The sequence below is a fragment of the Candoia aspera genome, chromosome 1 (assembly GCF_035149785.1).
Source record: "Candoia aspera isolate rCanAsp1 chromosome 1, rCanAsp1.hap2, whole genome shotgun sequence".
NCBI classification, from domain to species: Eukaryota; Metazoa; Chordata; class Lepidosauria; order Squamata; family Boidae; genus Candoia; species Candoia aspera.
In genome coordinates, this window is record NC_086153.1 from 150309250 (window position 1) to 150326026 (window position 16777).

Sequence of the window (16777 nt, forward strand, 5' to 3'; positions counted from 1 at the left end):
CTCAAACTATTATCAAATTACGAAGTGTACAGTACTTTGTACTAGATTACTTACAAAAACCTTTTGAAGGAAAAAGATCCAGGTTCTAGTTCCCATTCAACCAAAGTCAAACTGGGTGACTTTGACCTAATCAATCTTAGCATGTTTGTAGTGGAAATGCAATTGGGGAAGACACTTGTATGTATATCTTGAGCTCTAAGGGAATAGATAGGTTTTAAATATGATACATGAATATATGTATAAGTGTGTACAATTTTTTTTTTTTAGTTTTGATACTGATATGAGTGACTTAGAGCTTCTTAGAGAGGAGCTAGCTGAATCTTCGTAGGTTTGATAAGTGTTTCTAAATGTAACAATATGCTCTACTTTCTAACACATTATTCTCGTTTTGATAAATTTCTTGGTTCTGGATTTTGAATTATATAAAGGTAGATGCTATATTATGTTCATTTTTTGTTAATCAATGAAGTACCAGTTCACTCTCCTATTCTTGCCATTGTTTATAATAACTTGTTTCTTAATTTTTCGTTTTCTTCCAGTTTCTACCTCCTACTAGAAGGCTTTCTAACTGTATAAAAAACATATACTGAAAGTTTCATAATTATAGTTAAGTGAATATAAAATACAAATTGAATGTAGTTGAACGTCTATCAATTTTAATTTCAAGGGTTTGAAACCATGAGGCCTTCATTTTGCCAGGAATGTTTAGTAGAATGAACTGATATTTACAGTGTAACTTTTTTTTCTGTATGGTATACAAAATCTTACTGATTGCCCTAAACCTCTGGCTATCTATACAAAATATAACAACAAGGAGTAATAGTTTTGGAAACATCCAAAAAACAGTATTCTTTTAAATTCATGTTTATTTGGCATTATCCACCTCTCTTAAACTGTGTTGCGTGGCAAAAGTTAAGTAAGCAGTAATGTGTAGTGTTCCACTGTCAAACCAACCAACCATCCATAATTGAAATATTTTCATCTCTGTATCAGTCTTTCATCTTCCTCCTGTGTATAAATCTGACATTTATGAGAAAATTGTTTTGTCAAATACAATAACACAACCTGAGACCCAAAGGGAGCTGGATTTCAGACCAATATTTTATTAATTGCCATTATGCAGTATTTTAGGAAATAGACATGTCTGTTAAGAAATTTGATGAGGGGAGAGGTGATTTATTTTGCCTGTGGACTGCTATTTTGTAGATTTCTTTATTTCGTGGAATTATAGGATACTGCTGTTTATGACACTCATGCCAAAAAGCCTATATCATTCTATGTTTTGTAATGTGCTTCTAATCAGATGTGGGACAATACAGATAAGCATAAATACAGGTATTTTAATCATGACATACATATCTGAGAGAGAAGAGTAAGTTGTTAATATATTTATATTCATGTGAGAAAGCAAATGAGTTTATATCTTTTTGGGACCTTTTCAGAAACTACATATGGTATTTCAAGTTTTAACTATGCGCACACACACACATTTTTTTTACCTAATGGTTTTGAAAGTAGAATCATATGTAATATGGAATGGGAAAAAATAAAATATTTTTTATAAAATATAAAGGGATATATACTTTCTACTAGGTGTGCTCTATATCCTTTTTCCTTTGAGTTTTTTTAATAATTCTAGTTATTATGGGCAGGGACAAAATATTCTCAGTATAAGAAGCATGCTGGAATGATGTTAATGTTCTACATTCAGATGCAGGAAGCAACCAAGATAAGTATGAAGGAAATCTCATCTCCAGTCTCTGGAGCATACCTGAGAGTTATACTTATTTCCACTTAAAGGTTCCCATTCAATTTGTCAGTAGCTATTTCAAAACCTCTGATTTACTTATTTTGTATAAGTAAATTACAGAAGTTAATTATGAAAAAATACTCCTTCCTATTTGCCAAAGAACTTTGTGGTGTTTGTAATTTCTCTTGTTATATGACCCTAAAAATGAACAGGTTTAGCTATGTGTCCCTTAGCAAATTGTAGTACTATTTTATTGCATTAATACAGCTCATGGGATTTTGTTAGTGATATGGAGTATAGCATCATCTTAGCCTACAGATTTAGATATGTTTACTTTGAAACATTTCATTGAAATCAGTGAGATTTTCTTAAAAGTGGAATATATTTCAGAATTAAATACTTAAATACTATCTAATGATACAAGGTATAAAACACTCTTCTGCAGTATTTTTCACTGAAAGTATGTCATTTGTAGATATGTCTAGATTCATATAATTAATATATCATTGGGGATGATACCATTCAAATTGGACAACTGGACAATTTAGATGGATATACGATCTAAAATAAGGATTGTGATTCATACACACACACACACACATAAAATCTACACAACCTTTTAAGCATGGTAAGGGTGGTAGATTACAGCTCTTTCATTTTCCCCTTTTAAAAGTCTAGTGATTATAGGAAATGCCTTTGCTTTTACCATGTCTTAAAATATTTTCAAATATTTGCATAAAAGTATTTTGCAGTGTTGAACATAAAGTGGAATGTTCTGTGAATATTTATTACTGATTTTTTCTTTGATACTAAATATTTTATATGTTCAAATATTTATAACCTACATCAAACTGACATGGCATATTTTAAAGATCCTTTTTTTTTCTATACTGAATATGAATCAGGTGTGCTAGGTCTTGTCAGCTTAGAGCAACAGTTCCTGATCATATTTTTCCAGAAGGATTGCATTATTGATCATATTCTTGGTCAGTAAGAATATTTTGCCCCTTTAATACGAGCTTGAATGTTCACTGTTAAATGTGATTAAGCTGTAGCCTACAAATTATAGCAAGGCTTGGTAACTTCTATAAGCTTCACCATTAAAGGAAAGCGACATTTCACCCTTTATTTCCTAACCTGTGATTCATTCCACAGTATTTCTCATCAGATATTTCTGAAACTCTTCAGATATTTCTGAAATACTTTCAGATATTTAAAGTTATTCTACTTTTACAACAGGAACACACACATATTGAAAGTTCAGATTTGAAGGGCCAGTTTCTGGTACGAGTACGGACCTGATAATTTCGATGTAAGCTATTAAAATTTGTATTTTATTTTCCTAACATTTTTACTACAAAAAATATCCATTGCATCTGTTCAATGACATAACTGCATCTATCAGTGGAAAGAACAATCCTACACCTTTGCATGCTCTCCAATCTGCTTTATTTGTTTTGTTTGGTTACAATTTGTACCACATTCTACCAGTTAAATGCACCTGGTAATAAGTAGCAATAAAGCCATTATATAAGAATTATAAAAACAGTTGTTGAGTGTTGGGATGCTCCAGGTAATATTTGCGAGACACGCAGTGGGAGTGAAGAGAGCAGAAAAGTTCCTTTGCATTAGTGGATATCACACACATAAAAGGAATTATCGCTCTAATTCTTGTGTGTGTGTGCCATTGTAGATTTGCTTACAATGTTGTTTGTGAGCATTTTTGGTTATGAGCTTTCGTTATGAGCATTTTTCTAGGAATAAGCTCTGTGAGGTTCAGTGGTCTTTTCCTCTAAATGCATATATTTAACTTAATGGTGAAACATGCTGGAAACATCTAATGCTGTGCAAGTGAAATTCCCTTTTCCCTCTTCCTTCCTTCCTCTCTCTTCCCTCCCCCTCCCATCTGTTCCGCTGTTAGAAATCGTTGGCTTTTTCTTTCTTAGCAACACATTTTCTCAGCAACATTTAGTTCTTAATTAAAATGCAACCTAAGCATTATTATTAAGCTACTGGTCTGGAGTAGAAAAGGGAAAGAAATACATCGCTGCTTCTTTCTTTAATTTTTTTCCAATTATCATTTAACTCTGCACAGTTAAAATAGCACTCTCATAAACTATACTTGGATTGCATGCATCCGGGGACAGCATTGAACAGAGCCCTCCAAAACATTCTGCAAAAGGTTGTTTTTAATGTGACCACAGGGGAAATTATTAAATACATAGTTATTTGTGTGTGTGTGTGTGTGTGTGTGTGTGTGTGTAATTTGTCCCCACCCATCTCCTCCCATCGGGGGACTCTGGGCGGTTTACAATATAATAATTAAATCGACAAATATACAGTAAAAATACGATATATAAATATATCGTACTATATATACTTATAAATATTACTCTTAATAAATAAATATAAAAATAAGAGTAAAAATAAGAATAAAAATAAAGTCCAGATGGCAGAAGAATCTAATACGGTTATTGTATTAATAGTATTTAATGTTATTTTATTTCCATCTAAATGTAAATTAAATCAAATGAAGTTTGTGCTGTATTCTGTTTCTTGCTTTCCCTCTAACTTGCTTGTTAAATGGTCTCCAGTTCAATTTCTTCAGTTTCTGTGAATCTGTTTATTTATCAAAGTGAGAGGCCACCTGACTCTAGATGACTCTTGGTGGCTTACAATTTACAAGTAAGAAAGGACCATAAAACCCACAAAAATTTGAGGTGGAATTTTTTTTTGTTTTTAACTTTGGCCTACTTTTATTTACTGAAGGCCCAGTAGGCAAAAAAGAAAAAAGATACATAGTAACACATTATCTAATTTTGACTACCCGAGGTAATACATGCATACTGAAACCTTGATTTAATGGATGATTTGGTGGGGAGTGGGGGTTTCTGTTACTCTCAAATGTCCATTAAATCCAAAAGTACAACATTTGTGGTGATTTACATCACTCACATAATGATATAAATACAGTGTAATTTAACATTTATTTGCATGAATCATCTGGACTACTTTGGATACATAGGACTTGTACGTTATTTCAGGCAGATGTCTGGTCAAAGATTTTGTTTGCCAAATGAGGGTCTGTTAAAATGATGTTTTACTGTGCTGCACCCACGAGAACCAGCAAGGTTTAGTAGTTAAGGGGCTGGAGTAGGAGCAGAGAGCTTGAGGGTCTAGATCCTCCTTAGGCATGGAGGCCAGCTGGTTGATCTTGAGCTAACCACTTCCTCTCAGCCCAAATCAGTGTCAAGCTCTGCAGCAAGACTGCTGAAAAATAATACGCCTCCCTGTGAGAATGAGCCAGATGCAGTGCAGAACAAGCAGGCCCTGTAGCTAAGCGGACACTTGTAGCATTTATGTATTGTAGCCTTGTATGCTAGTTTTATCTGTTAGGTCTTAATATTACTTGCGTGTTACTTTTACTTTAAAATGACATGTAGATACTGGCTGGTTGTGAGTAGCCAAAAGATCTGTACAAATATTAATGGAACTAATGAGAAGAAAGAATCTGACAGTCAGGTTTTTTTTCTTCTATATTTAAATCTTACTGGAGAAAGATTTTCAAAATGTCCATATAGCTCTATAATTTAAGTAATAGTAAAATCCATTTATCAAAAGTATGTTTTTGTGTGTAAATTCTTTTTTTCTCCCTTTCTTGTTCTGTCTCTCAGAGCCAGATGTTGAGATTGTGAGAGATTTTGGTAGGACACACATTTCTCTTAATTGCTTTAGTCACAATATCAGGTACAGTTAAGAAGGACTATCTCTGTGCTAACTTTAAAGAGTATATCAAACTATTGATTACGTAAAACAGCTGTGAGCAACTTATGGGGCCCTTTAGCATTCTGAAATCAGAATTAGATGAATTTTGGATAGTGCTTTTTTGATGGTGTTTTAAGTACAGAAAGGTGACTTGCTATTTCAGCCTTTAAAAATACCAAAAGAGGGTTAAAAAAAAAGACAAAATACACAGCTGCACTGTTTTCAGTGATATCTCTGCATCAGTATATGGCCATTTGTGACCCACCAGATGATCAGGAGGACAGCTAGGGGCTCAGTCCCGGCTTAACTATGGTGTACAGAAGAGTAACTCCTGCTGTGTAACTTACTGTAAATTACGTAAACATTTACCAGAAGATCCCAATTCTATCTACTGTCCAATCCTGGTTTAAATAAGAGGGTTTTTTTTAAGGCTTTCCTTTATATCACATGGGGGTTAAATGTCTTCTGTACCATTTGAGAATGATATGCTGGATGATTTTGACACAACCACCACCACCCCATCTGAATACAGATTATAATCCAGGGAACTGAGTAATTAGTTTCATGAGTCCAAGGAGCAGCATCTTCCCTCCTTGGCTTTTTCAATTGTAGCAGATCTCTTTTGAACCTGAGGGAGTTTCTTCAAAGGAAAGCAGTAAAAAATCTTTCTGATCACATTCAAGTTAACTCTTTGAATCCTGGGTATGTTCTACAGGTCTGCTATAATAGCTACACTACTACATTGCCATCTGGTAGTTTGAAGAGTTATATGTATATTTTTAACCTCAGAAATAGTACTAAATGTGTTTATTGTACCAGGCTGGAACAAATGTTGGGAATATGTTAGCTGTTTGTTTCAGTTTATGTGGATGGTGAAAAAACAAAATCATTTGCTCTGGATTGGTTGACTCAGGTATGGGAAAATGCGATTTCTTGTCTTTAATTTAGTTTCTTGTCTTAGATCCACCAATCCGGTGTTTCATCTGATCTAATGACTACTGGAACCCTGCTAGCTGTACAGGTTTCCTTGTCTTTCTGACAGCATTAGGTGTGCATATTGGGATTTCGTTCAAGAAAAGAAGTAGATACACCAAGCTGAAGATGATTGGCTGCTCTTTTTTGACAGACAAGTGTGAAAAGGAAAACCCATTCGATTTCCCATTCATTCTGGATTGGTGGATCTGAAGCACAGAAACAAAGTTTCAGGTAAGAAATTCCCTGTACTAAATAGTGTCGCAAATGTCTTGTTTGGTTAATCAAAAATTTTCTGCTGCATAAAGTTCTCCAAACATTAAAACTTAAATGATGACAGGTGTTTCCAGTATACTTCCACATGGGTAGAATTTATCAGTTAACGTATCTCCTGGTGAATGAAAAATCATTTGTGGGTTCTGAGTAAAATATATGGCTTTCTTCTTAAATGGTCAAAGGAAAATTGGCAGAAAGGTCTAGTTTATGGCTTTGTAGTGTGAAGGCTGAGCTGAGTTTTATAGTAACTTGAAAGTTACGGCTTTGAATGGTTTCACCAGCCAATAGTGGTTGTTCTTGACTTTCATAAGTTAGCTGATGTAGATCATCTTTATTTTGAAATTTGACTGTATCAAGTAAATTACTATATAAAGGTCTGGTTCACATATACCTCAGCCACAATGTAGTGCCTTTGGGTTTTTTTCTCTTTGTGTTATATAAACCCATTATGTTTTAGAGGAGAACAGACTAGTTTATTTGAGAACCAGACTCTTTTAAACAAGAGGCCTATGCATATTTATTCAAAAGAAAATACTATTGTTTTCAGTGATTATGTCTCAGTAAATACATTTAGAACTGCAGCCAAAAGAACATTTAAAAACTTAATGTTCATAATACGTGTTCTTGTACATCTTTATTTCCTGGTGGAAGCAGCTGAATAAGTAATTTTATATGAATGTAAATTAATTGCAAGTGAGTGTTGCATGATTCTGTGGGAGCTGAAGAAAGTGAGGGAAAACTTGGTTTACAGGCTTGCAAAAACTCCTCAAAATTCATAGCCCATAACATTTTAACTTTATCCTGCTCTCTTGAAACATTTTTCCACTGTAATTCTATTGTTGTTATGTTCACCAGTAGTTCCCCATTCAAAATCTGGACCTGTTTGTGAAAAATGAAAATGCTCAAGTTTGTAAATCTGAATACAGATTAATTTTATAATACATCTGGTGTATGGATATGCAGGGCATTGCAGATAGTCCATGGTCTGAGCAGTTGTTTAATGGCTGAATCTTTGAAAAATTGCTTTTCTTGTTTGAATGTTCATGAAATTTTGGCATTATGATAATCTTAGGATTTCAGTAAGGAATACTTTAATCTAATATAGATTGATGATCTCATTATGTTTTAGTTATTGAAAATAGATTCTTTTTAAAAAAAATAAGTTTAGGGTACTAGTAATAATCAACTCTTATCAGTGGGGGAGGATCAAGTACATCTCAGTGTCCACAGTTAGTGTCCTTATGTGATAATCATGTAGTAGACAGTATAAAGGAAAAGTTGTGAGCTCTGATATATAAGAAAGATGGCCCATTTCTTTGTTTAAAAATGAAAGTTGCTTTTGCTTCAATGGGCTAACTCGATTACATCTTTTAGAAGTTTTACTTATGATGTCATTCTGCTTGCAGGCAAAACTGCTACTTGTATTGAAAGTATTTTACAAGGATCAACTCTGGATTAGCTACATAGTATAAACAATGAAGAAAATCCTTTTTGTTCATAAAACATTCCCCATTACTGATCTTTGTACAGCACATGGCTTTTCTGTTGATCTCTGGTTGAAATTTAAGAACATTGATGAATCTAAAATGTAGGCTTTTCTTTTTGAAAAAGGGAAAACTGAACAAGGCAGAGTTGGGAAGATTTCTCAGTGCTGATGTGGCACTTTAAGGGCATAATGATGGTGCCTAGGAATATTTGAAGCATTCATGCCATCACTCTCAAATTATTACCTTCCTTAGCACCAAGTAGAATTGCTTATTTGTGCTGAGGCCCTTTAGGGCTGCTCTGTAAAAAGAAATGGGAAAGCACAACATGGGATTATATAGGTCTTTTTCTTTTTTAAAAAATATATTTATAGAATTGCTTTGGGATTTGACTATTACTTCTCATTGTAGAAATTAAATGTCCTTTTCCTGTTAATGTTTATAATGTGTTAGGTGCTAGAATTTTTCTAGATATATATTCCCAGAAAAAGATTTGTTTTCTAACTTTTAGTGCTCAGAACAAAGTATTTACTATAATGCCCAAATATGTTTCCAGAAAAAATGGCTGCATCCGTGATTTATTTTTGTGTGTTAATAAACCAGAAGTCTGCCTTAAAGTTACCAGTTACCTTTCCTTTGTAGATAGATAAACTTTAAAGTTTAATGAATGGTGAATGTACATCATTCATTCATTCATTCATATATATATATATATATATATACACACACACATACATACACACATACATACACACATACATACACACATACATACATACATACATACACATTCATTCATTCATCCTGGTTTATTATTTAAAAATAATACCTCATAACTGGATCTATTAAAACCAACCAAAATTGCCCAAACCATGTTTATACTTTCAGGAGAGCAGTGTTTCTCTCAGGTGTCTGAGAAATCAAAATTGTTTGCCAGACTATGTTGAAAAATAATACAATATCAAAATCCCATCAAGCAACCATGAGAAGCGATAGCAGCAACGAAGGCATCAATTTTTATTTTTAATATGGTAATTATCAATAAATATAATCCATACAAAGAAAAGTTCTTTTGGGGTCCTCCATAATTTTTTAAAGTGGGAAGGGGTCCTGAGAGGAAAAAGTTTAAGAAACACTGTAGTAGAGGATATGAAAAAAAAATCCTCAAATTAGGTCAGATGTTTTAAGCATAGCATTTGAAATTAATGGTCTAAATTCCATAATAATTATATAATTATTATATAATTATTATATAATTATAGATAATATAATAATTATATTAAGTATCAGATTGCAACTAGGAATAATGGTTGACAGCCCAGTTCTGAAGTCACAAAGATGTGAATCTCTGGTCAGTCTCTGCTATGAACTTTGGGTATACCATCACTTGTATGGATGCCTTCTTCAAGCCATTGAAATACTAAGAGTAGTATTCCATCAATTGACTTTTATTGTAAGGAAAATCCTATATGAATAATTGGTATTGAGAGCAGGACTCCTTGCATTCTAATCCTTGATAATACTGAATTTACTGTTCCCTTGCCCTTTTTCATGTACCTTTTTCAAAATCAAATTACCTAAGATTATTATTGTTGCCTTCTTGGCCCTATTGGAAATCAAATCTTGGAGGCTGACTCTCCTGAAATGCTGATTTATCCAGTCTATATCTAGATAGCACACAAGAAATTCAGCCAAAATCTACAAATCTTACTGTAGCTTAGTGTTTGAGAGCTGACCATCAGAGTCAAAGGTGTTCATGAGAGCTTGTGTGTATGTACACACATATGGCTAGATTTTCCCATAACTGCATCAGTGCGGTTTATCTACGTTAGCTATTTTGTTCAGACAAGCTGTTATATTGAAAATAAGTTTAGCTTGGAGAAAAGCACTGAGTAGGGGAAATATCAGGTGGGAAGAACAATGAATGGTATTTCAAAGAAGCTGATAGAGGAGAGTTATTGGTGAAATCTTAAACAAATGGATCCCAGTTGTGCCATTGGATCCCAGAGGAGGTGAGAAAACCTGATTTAGTTAGACAAAGGGACGATACTCATACTCTTTTGGTTGGAATATAGCTATGGGGTGGATTAAAAACTGCAAACTAAGGGCTGGAATCCCGGTGGCTAGGTTCACATATGTGCCACTGTGGTTTGTTTTAAGTTTGATTCATTGAACAAATAACTTGGGTTCTCACAAGCTTAAGTAATACATTGCATAATTATGGCTGTTTAAAATTGAATAAATAAATACAAATTATGGATACTGACAATTGCTGAATTACGCCGAATTGTAATTCAGTAATTGCTGAATTACTGACAATCATGAATTACACTAAACCAAGCTGAAACCAAACATATTATAGCTTAATCTGATTTATGAACCCAGCCAAGGATCTCTTTGTCAGTGAGACCTGGTGTTTTTATACTAAAGGAAGCTAGACTACATTACAGTTGCTCAGTGGGAAGTGATACTGAGTAGAAATTAGAGGAATTGTAAGAGTTAATGGACACAAGTTTGACATCAAGAGACAAAGCAAGGACAAAGAGCATTTTAATCTCCCAAGTATGGATTTCAAGGTTGCCATTTTAAAATAAAGAAATTGCAGCAGCATCATAAAGTGACAGACTGGTATACTCACATATATCAAAAGGTTTTAGAAGGTCTTAACAAACATGATGGGTTTTTAACACATTACAATTGCTAATTGATGTGGTATTTGTAATCTATCTCACATGTCACCTGCATCTGCAAAACTACCCTTTCTTCCCTCCCTTTGCCTCTTCTCAAATCACTCTGTGCATATGATGAAGGGAGCTCCAGTTCACAAAAGCTTATGCCTTTTTTATAACATTTGTCAGTCAAAAAAGGTGCTACCAGACACCCAATTTCTGGCTACCATAGACTAACACAGCTCTCTGTCTACAACATCCATGTTGCAAAAGTGTGGATTAGATGAAAACTGAAAATAGAATAAAGTACATTGTTGGCTTTATGTTATGTTTCTCGTTGTCTAAGTACACTTTAAAATTGATAGATATGCTTGGCTTTTTCACACTGGAAGCTAAGCATAAGACAGATATTGAAATATACTGCTTAAAATGCTTTCTGAGGGAAATAGCCTAAAACATTTCATATTGAACTATTTGTGGCAGCAGGTATAACTGCCTTTTAAAATTTAATGACATAAGTATGTAAAAGGAAAGGAAAAGTAGCTGCATTTGGATATAACATCAAGCCACAGTTTAGCATTACAAGTATAGTTATAGCCATACCTTGGCTCACATGTGGATCAGAACCTTCCATTTAAATTAACTAGTTTATCAGGTTTACTGAGCCCAAACCTGTGGTATATGGCTTAAAATTGGCTTGTTCCTATTAACTGTAGTTATATTTAACCATTGTATTTGGCTGGCTAAAGTGAAAGAAGCTATACACGTTATTGTATACCAGAGGACACAAAACTTCTTTTGTAGTATAGATACCATAGTTTGACTGCTGTAGCCTAATAGTATAGAACGGCGTTTCTCAACCGTGGCAGCTTGAAGAAGTATAGACTCCCAGAATTCCCCAGCCAGCATTCTGCGAGTTGAAGTCCACACATCTTCAAGCTGCCAAGGCTGTCAAACACTGCTATAGAGGCATTTTGGTGTTCTGGCTTAGAAAAATAGACATAGTATATTGCTTTCAGCAAAGAATGTGGATATATGATCTGTTACATCAAGAGTGATAAATTTTTGGTAGCCAGGGTGATATTTTTTTGTGTGGGCATGGTGATGATGACGAAGTGTTGTCACATAGGTAGGTGAAGCTAAGAATTTGCAGGAGTTGTGTTTTTGGAAATTAGAGGAATTTATTTTTATTTTATTAGACATTTTAAGCCTTTGGAACTGTAAATATATTATTTCTGTTTTGTTTCTAATCAAAAGAGCCAGTTTGGTCTAGTGGTTAAGGTGCCAGGCTAGAAACCAGGAGACTGTGAGTTCTAGTCCTGCCTTAGGCATGAAAGCCGGCTGGGCGACTTCAGGCCAGTCATCCTATCTCAGCCCAACTCACCTCACAGGGTTGTTGTGGGGAAAATAGGAGGAGGAAGGAGTACTAGATATGTTTGCTGCCTTGAATTATTTATAAAAATAAATTAAAACAAAAGGACTGTGGGTAATTTCAGGATTTCTCCAGGCTGGGGGATTGAGATTAAAATGGCAAATGCATTTAATTATCAGCACATTTGGGCAAAAATGTGTGCACATATGCCCACACTCATGCAGGTACAAACACTTATGTAGTCTTAAGTTATCAACTGCTAATTCATTAAGGGATCTTGGAAGGTGAGATGGATAGCTAAATATTTGCTCATTGTGCAGCTCCTGGGAAAAACATAACTTTCATACTGTAGTAGACAACCTGTGACCCATTGGGTTGTTGTTTCAGAGAGATTTCCTTACCAGATTCCTTCAACAGTGGCAGAGCTTCTAATGTACTGCCTTCACTGGAAAAGTTCTTAAAAATTCAGGGAGACATTCAGAGATGTATCTGCCTTGAAAATAGCCCATGTCATTCATATTGAACTGTTTGGCACAGCCAAACATTGGGAGTTGACCACAGGAAACGTTTTTATGACATTTTGTATTACGTTATATAATGCTTTATGATCATTTTTATGTGATAAAATGTTTTATAAAATCTGCCAGATTTCAGTTTCGTAGGAGTCATGGTCCTGGATTTTGGATGCATTCTGTAAGTTATCCCATTTGAGGTACCTTGATTCAAACATTGTTGGCCTATGACACACCATTTTGCCCAGTTAAAGGTTACATGAGAGTTTTAGTAGCATATAGATGGGGTCTTCTAGGAAAGAACTGAAGATTAAGCTACAATACTTGAAACATTGAATTTTGTTATAAAGCTAGAGGGGTGACAGAAAATTGCTACCAAAACAACCAAAAATCTGAAGCAGTCATCTGGCATGGAAATAATATAACAATTGGGAAGTCTTAAATATAAAATAAAATATAAATTAGTGAGGAATTATAAAAGCTTATAAAATCTTGGCATAGAAAAAGAGGTCAGGCAGATTTAGACATGGTATAAAGCCCAATATTGAGAGTTTCCTGACAGAGAGAAGGATGTACTTAACATACTATCTTCTCAATATTAATACATGTTTGTAAATTTCCCAGTCTAGTGTTAGATTGGGAATGGAAAGTATGACTAGCTAAGTCTTTGGCCTGGTATTTTTTTCTTAGGTTCTTACGTTTGTTAAGACAGTGCCGATGTAACAAAATAAAATGTCAGTATCTGCAGGAATGGATGTCTTGTGTATTGACAGTTCAGGTATTTTGCAAATTATTGGAAAGGAAAAAGGCTGTTGGGTCAATAAATAACTCCTAGCATATTACTAAGTTTTAGATGCATTGCTCCTAAGTCTTTCCAGTAATGTGAATGCACATATTCCTTTAGAGTCTTTCCTACCCAGTAGAATATTGGAAAGAAACTATATAAAGGGAGTCAAGGCTTCGTCCATCTGTCTATCCATCAGCAGGATAACTCTGTAAAAACTGAACAAAATGGGATCAAATTTGCTTGAGTAGAGGAACAGCCAAAAAAAGGGGAGGGAGGGGGGAGATTGATTCTAGAACTTCTGTGTCCAGAGGTGTATTGCCATCTCCTCCCTATGGAGCTTACTATAAACTGTGGTGATACTAAGTACAGGTTGAGGGGGGAGGACTTTCCTTCTACAAAAGGTGAGGGAATACCATAACCAGGAGTACACAAAGTTCACAAGTTCCTTAAATTGTGGCACTTACAAATGCTGCTTAATTTTTTAGAGGTTGGCTTGCTGCTTTTGTTCATATCCATGTCTCCTTTAGTATTTTTGGTTCCTATCATCCAGCACAAATTTACTAAAAAGTAAGCTCTCTCATTTTTCTTCCACATTACTGTAGCATTGTCTTCTTTTTAAAGATTTTTTCACCAACAATGCTTAAAGTGCTTACAAGAACACTTCAGTGTTACAAAGGGAGGATGTATTCACCATTTACCAACAAATAAATACATATATATGTGCTAGCTGGCTGCCATATTTGGATCTGAAATTTTCTTCTAGGTCAGATTGGCAGTTAACACTAGCAAAGGTGGTATGGCTTCCTTCTTCCTTTCCATTGCAAGTATTTGGTCTGGCTGCAGTGCCTTGACATCCGTGCAAGTGTTACCTTTGTTTTGGGGCCCATTGTGATCTGGAAGGATTGGTGCAGCCTTCACCAACTTGGTATCCTCCAGAAATGTTGGACACAATTACAGTCTTGATACTCCAGCTGTGGATGGAAGGAATTTTAGTTTAATACAACAAGGATAGCAATTTGGGGAAGACTGGACTAGTGGGTGAGTGGCACTGCCTTATTTAAGAAGGTTTGAACTTTTTCAAAGTTAATTATCTGGAATATTTTAAAAAGTAATTAAAAATAGATATGTATCAAGTTATCTGGATAAACTAGAATTTTTTGTGCAATTAGATTATTCTGTTTTGGTTGCAGCTCTTTAAGGGCGGATATTTGATTTCTTTTGATCCCTGTTTCTTTATTGAGGACAGAACTGAAGGTGGGCTGGGATTTAAAGAAGAGAGTTTGTGCTCTCTTCTTGACTATTTAGATAATATGTATAATAAGCACATGGTAGCAACTGAAAGTCTGTGTGACAGCACAGATATTTGGCCTTAGATTAAGATACACTCCATTTAACCTGGTATTTTCAAAAACAAGCATTCCTATAGATTGTGATAGTATTATGTTATTATATGTGTATATAAAAGTATTGAATTGGATCCAGACTGCCAGATGTCTACTGGAAAAAGGGAATGCTATTTCAGTCAATTCTTCTGCAACCTGCATTCTCCCCATGTCCCCCCACCCCCCAGCCAAACCTACTATGAAGATTTGGGAGACCTTCTGAAATAAGCTGTTTTAAGTGGCACTACAGAGGAAAGGAGAAATCAGCAAATATTCCCCCTACCCCCAGTCCTAAATGGACACCTTTTGCTTCCTTTTATGTACTAAAGCAGTGCTACCTGTAGAAGAACAAGTTTTAATTCAACCCTCTACGATTTCTTTATGCTGAATTAAATCATTGGCCTGATTCACTAGTATTTTGTACACTGACTAACAAGGCTTTCATAGCTAAAAGAGTTCAGTGAAACTCTTCTCAACACAACTTTAGTCATTATGATAATTTCCATTTTAAAAAGTTTGGAAATGTAGATTTAAGAACCAGTGTGACCAGATTTCTTGATGTTTTCTAGCCCTGTCTATAAATATAGTAGAAAAGCCCTTGGAAAACATTGATATTAATGCTCTCTCATTTTGATCTTGAAACTTGGAGTCTGCTGCATGTGTACTGCATCCTTCATTGCTTTAATATATAAATAATTTTATGGAACTTTTAAATATTATATTTTATTATTATATTAGTTATATTCATATGTTGGTATCTATTTCCTGTATACAGCCAAGATGTTCTTTTTTTCTAACAGTTTTCCTACCAGTAACAAACCATCAATCTCCCTTTAAATTCAAGTTCTAGGACTTGTATGGGAACTGAACTGGGGGTTGATATTGAAAAGGAAATAGATGTATTTTAGTTAAGTCCTTCCACTGAAAAAAAAACTGCTTCCATAATCAGAATCAGAAGTGATTTCCTTTGTTTCATGCAGTTTGGTATGTGCCTCAGGGGAATCCTAGAAATTAATCCTATTTTGGGTGCACATGTCTGCATGCATTGTAGAGGATTCTCTTCAGTAAGTTTTGACTTCAGCTGTGTGTCTGAACATTACAGCTGTATCATTTTTGGCCATGGCCCCAGGGAATTGCTTTCCTCATCATTTGCAAAGCAGCTTTTGGTTTATGCTACTCAAGCTGCAACTTGCATTAGCACAAAAACCTGCTTTTTGAAACGGAGGTGGTTTAAAAAGCAGGTATAACAGGCAACTTGTTTTGGGAAGAAGGCCAAATTTAAAATAGTCTTCTCTAGTATCACCTTAATTTCAGATGTAGTAAAAGTTCAGTATAGACTAGGTAAAACCCTTGATCAAAGTTAGACTGGAAACATAATTAAGGAGACCTGCTGCTTATCGCTGCACACATGTTGTCTTTAGGAAACCCATACAGTACTGCTAATACAGTAGCAGCGTTCTATGGCTTGGGCCTTTTGACAGTCTGGGATTTAATGTTGCCAGTTGCATACTATTGGCTAATTTTGTATGCATTTTAACATACTAATAAGTTACCTGCGTTCAGTAACTTGTGGCCTCTAACTGCTTCTTCTCTTCCTTCCTTTTTGTCATCCTGCAGTGTTCTGTGCCAAGGTCTTTGTGGCTAGGCTGCTCCAACCTGGTAGAGAGCATGTGCGCACTGAGATGCCTGCAGAGCATGCCCAGTGTCAGATGTCTCCAGGTGCCTTTCTTCTTTCTTGTTGTAAATGTGTTATGCGTATGCTGTGGTCATTGTTAAAATCTCTCTGGATTCAATTTAAATCGTATTAA

General features: G+C 34.9%; 1 protein-coding gene across 8 annotated transcripts in view; it reads left to right on the plus strand.

Annotated features, from left to right (window-relative positions):
- The window catches only part of FBXW11 (F-box and WD repeat domain containing 11), a 91797-nt gene that overhangs the window by 5211 nt on the left and 69809 nt on the right, over nucleotides 1-16777 (plus strand). For 2 of the 8 annotated variants that reach the window (XM_063315695.1, XM_063315702.1), the window contains exon 2: nucleotides 16587-16688. The exons of 2 other annotated variants lie outside the window; for them this stretch is intronic. In XM_063315695.1, coding sequence (XP_063171765.1) covers nucleotides 16587-16688 — 102 coding nt within the window. Of the gene's footprint in view, nucleotides 1-6626; nucleotides 6722-16586; nucleotides 16689-16777 lie in introns of those variants that run through there. 4 more of the 8 variants (XM_063315750.1, XM_063315760.1, XM_063315731.1 and 1 more) reach the window with 3 other exon arrangements.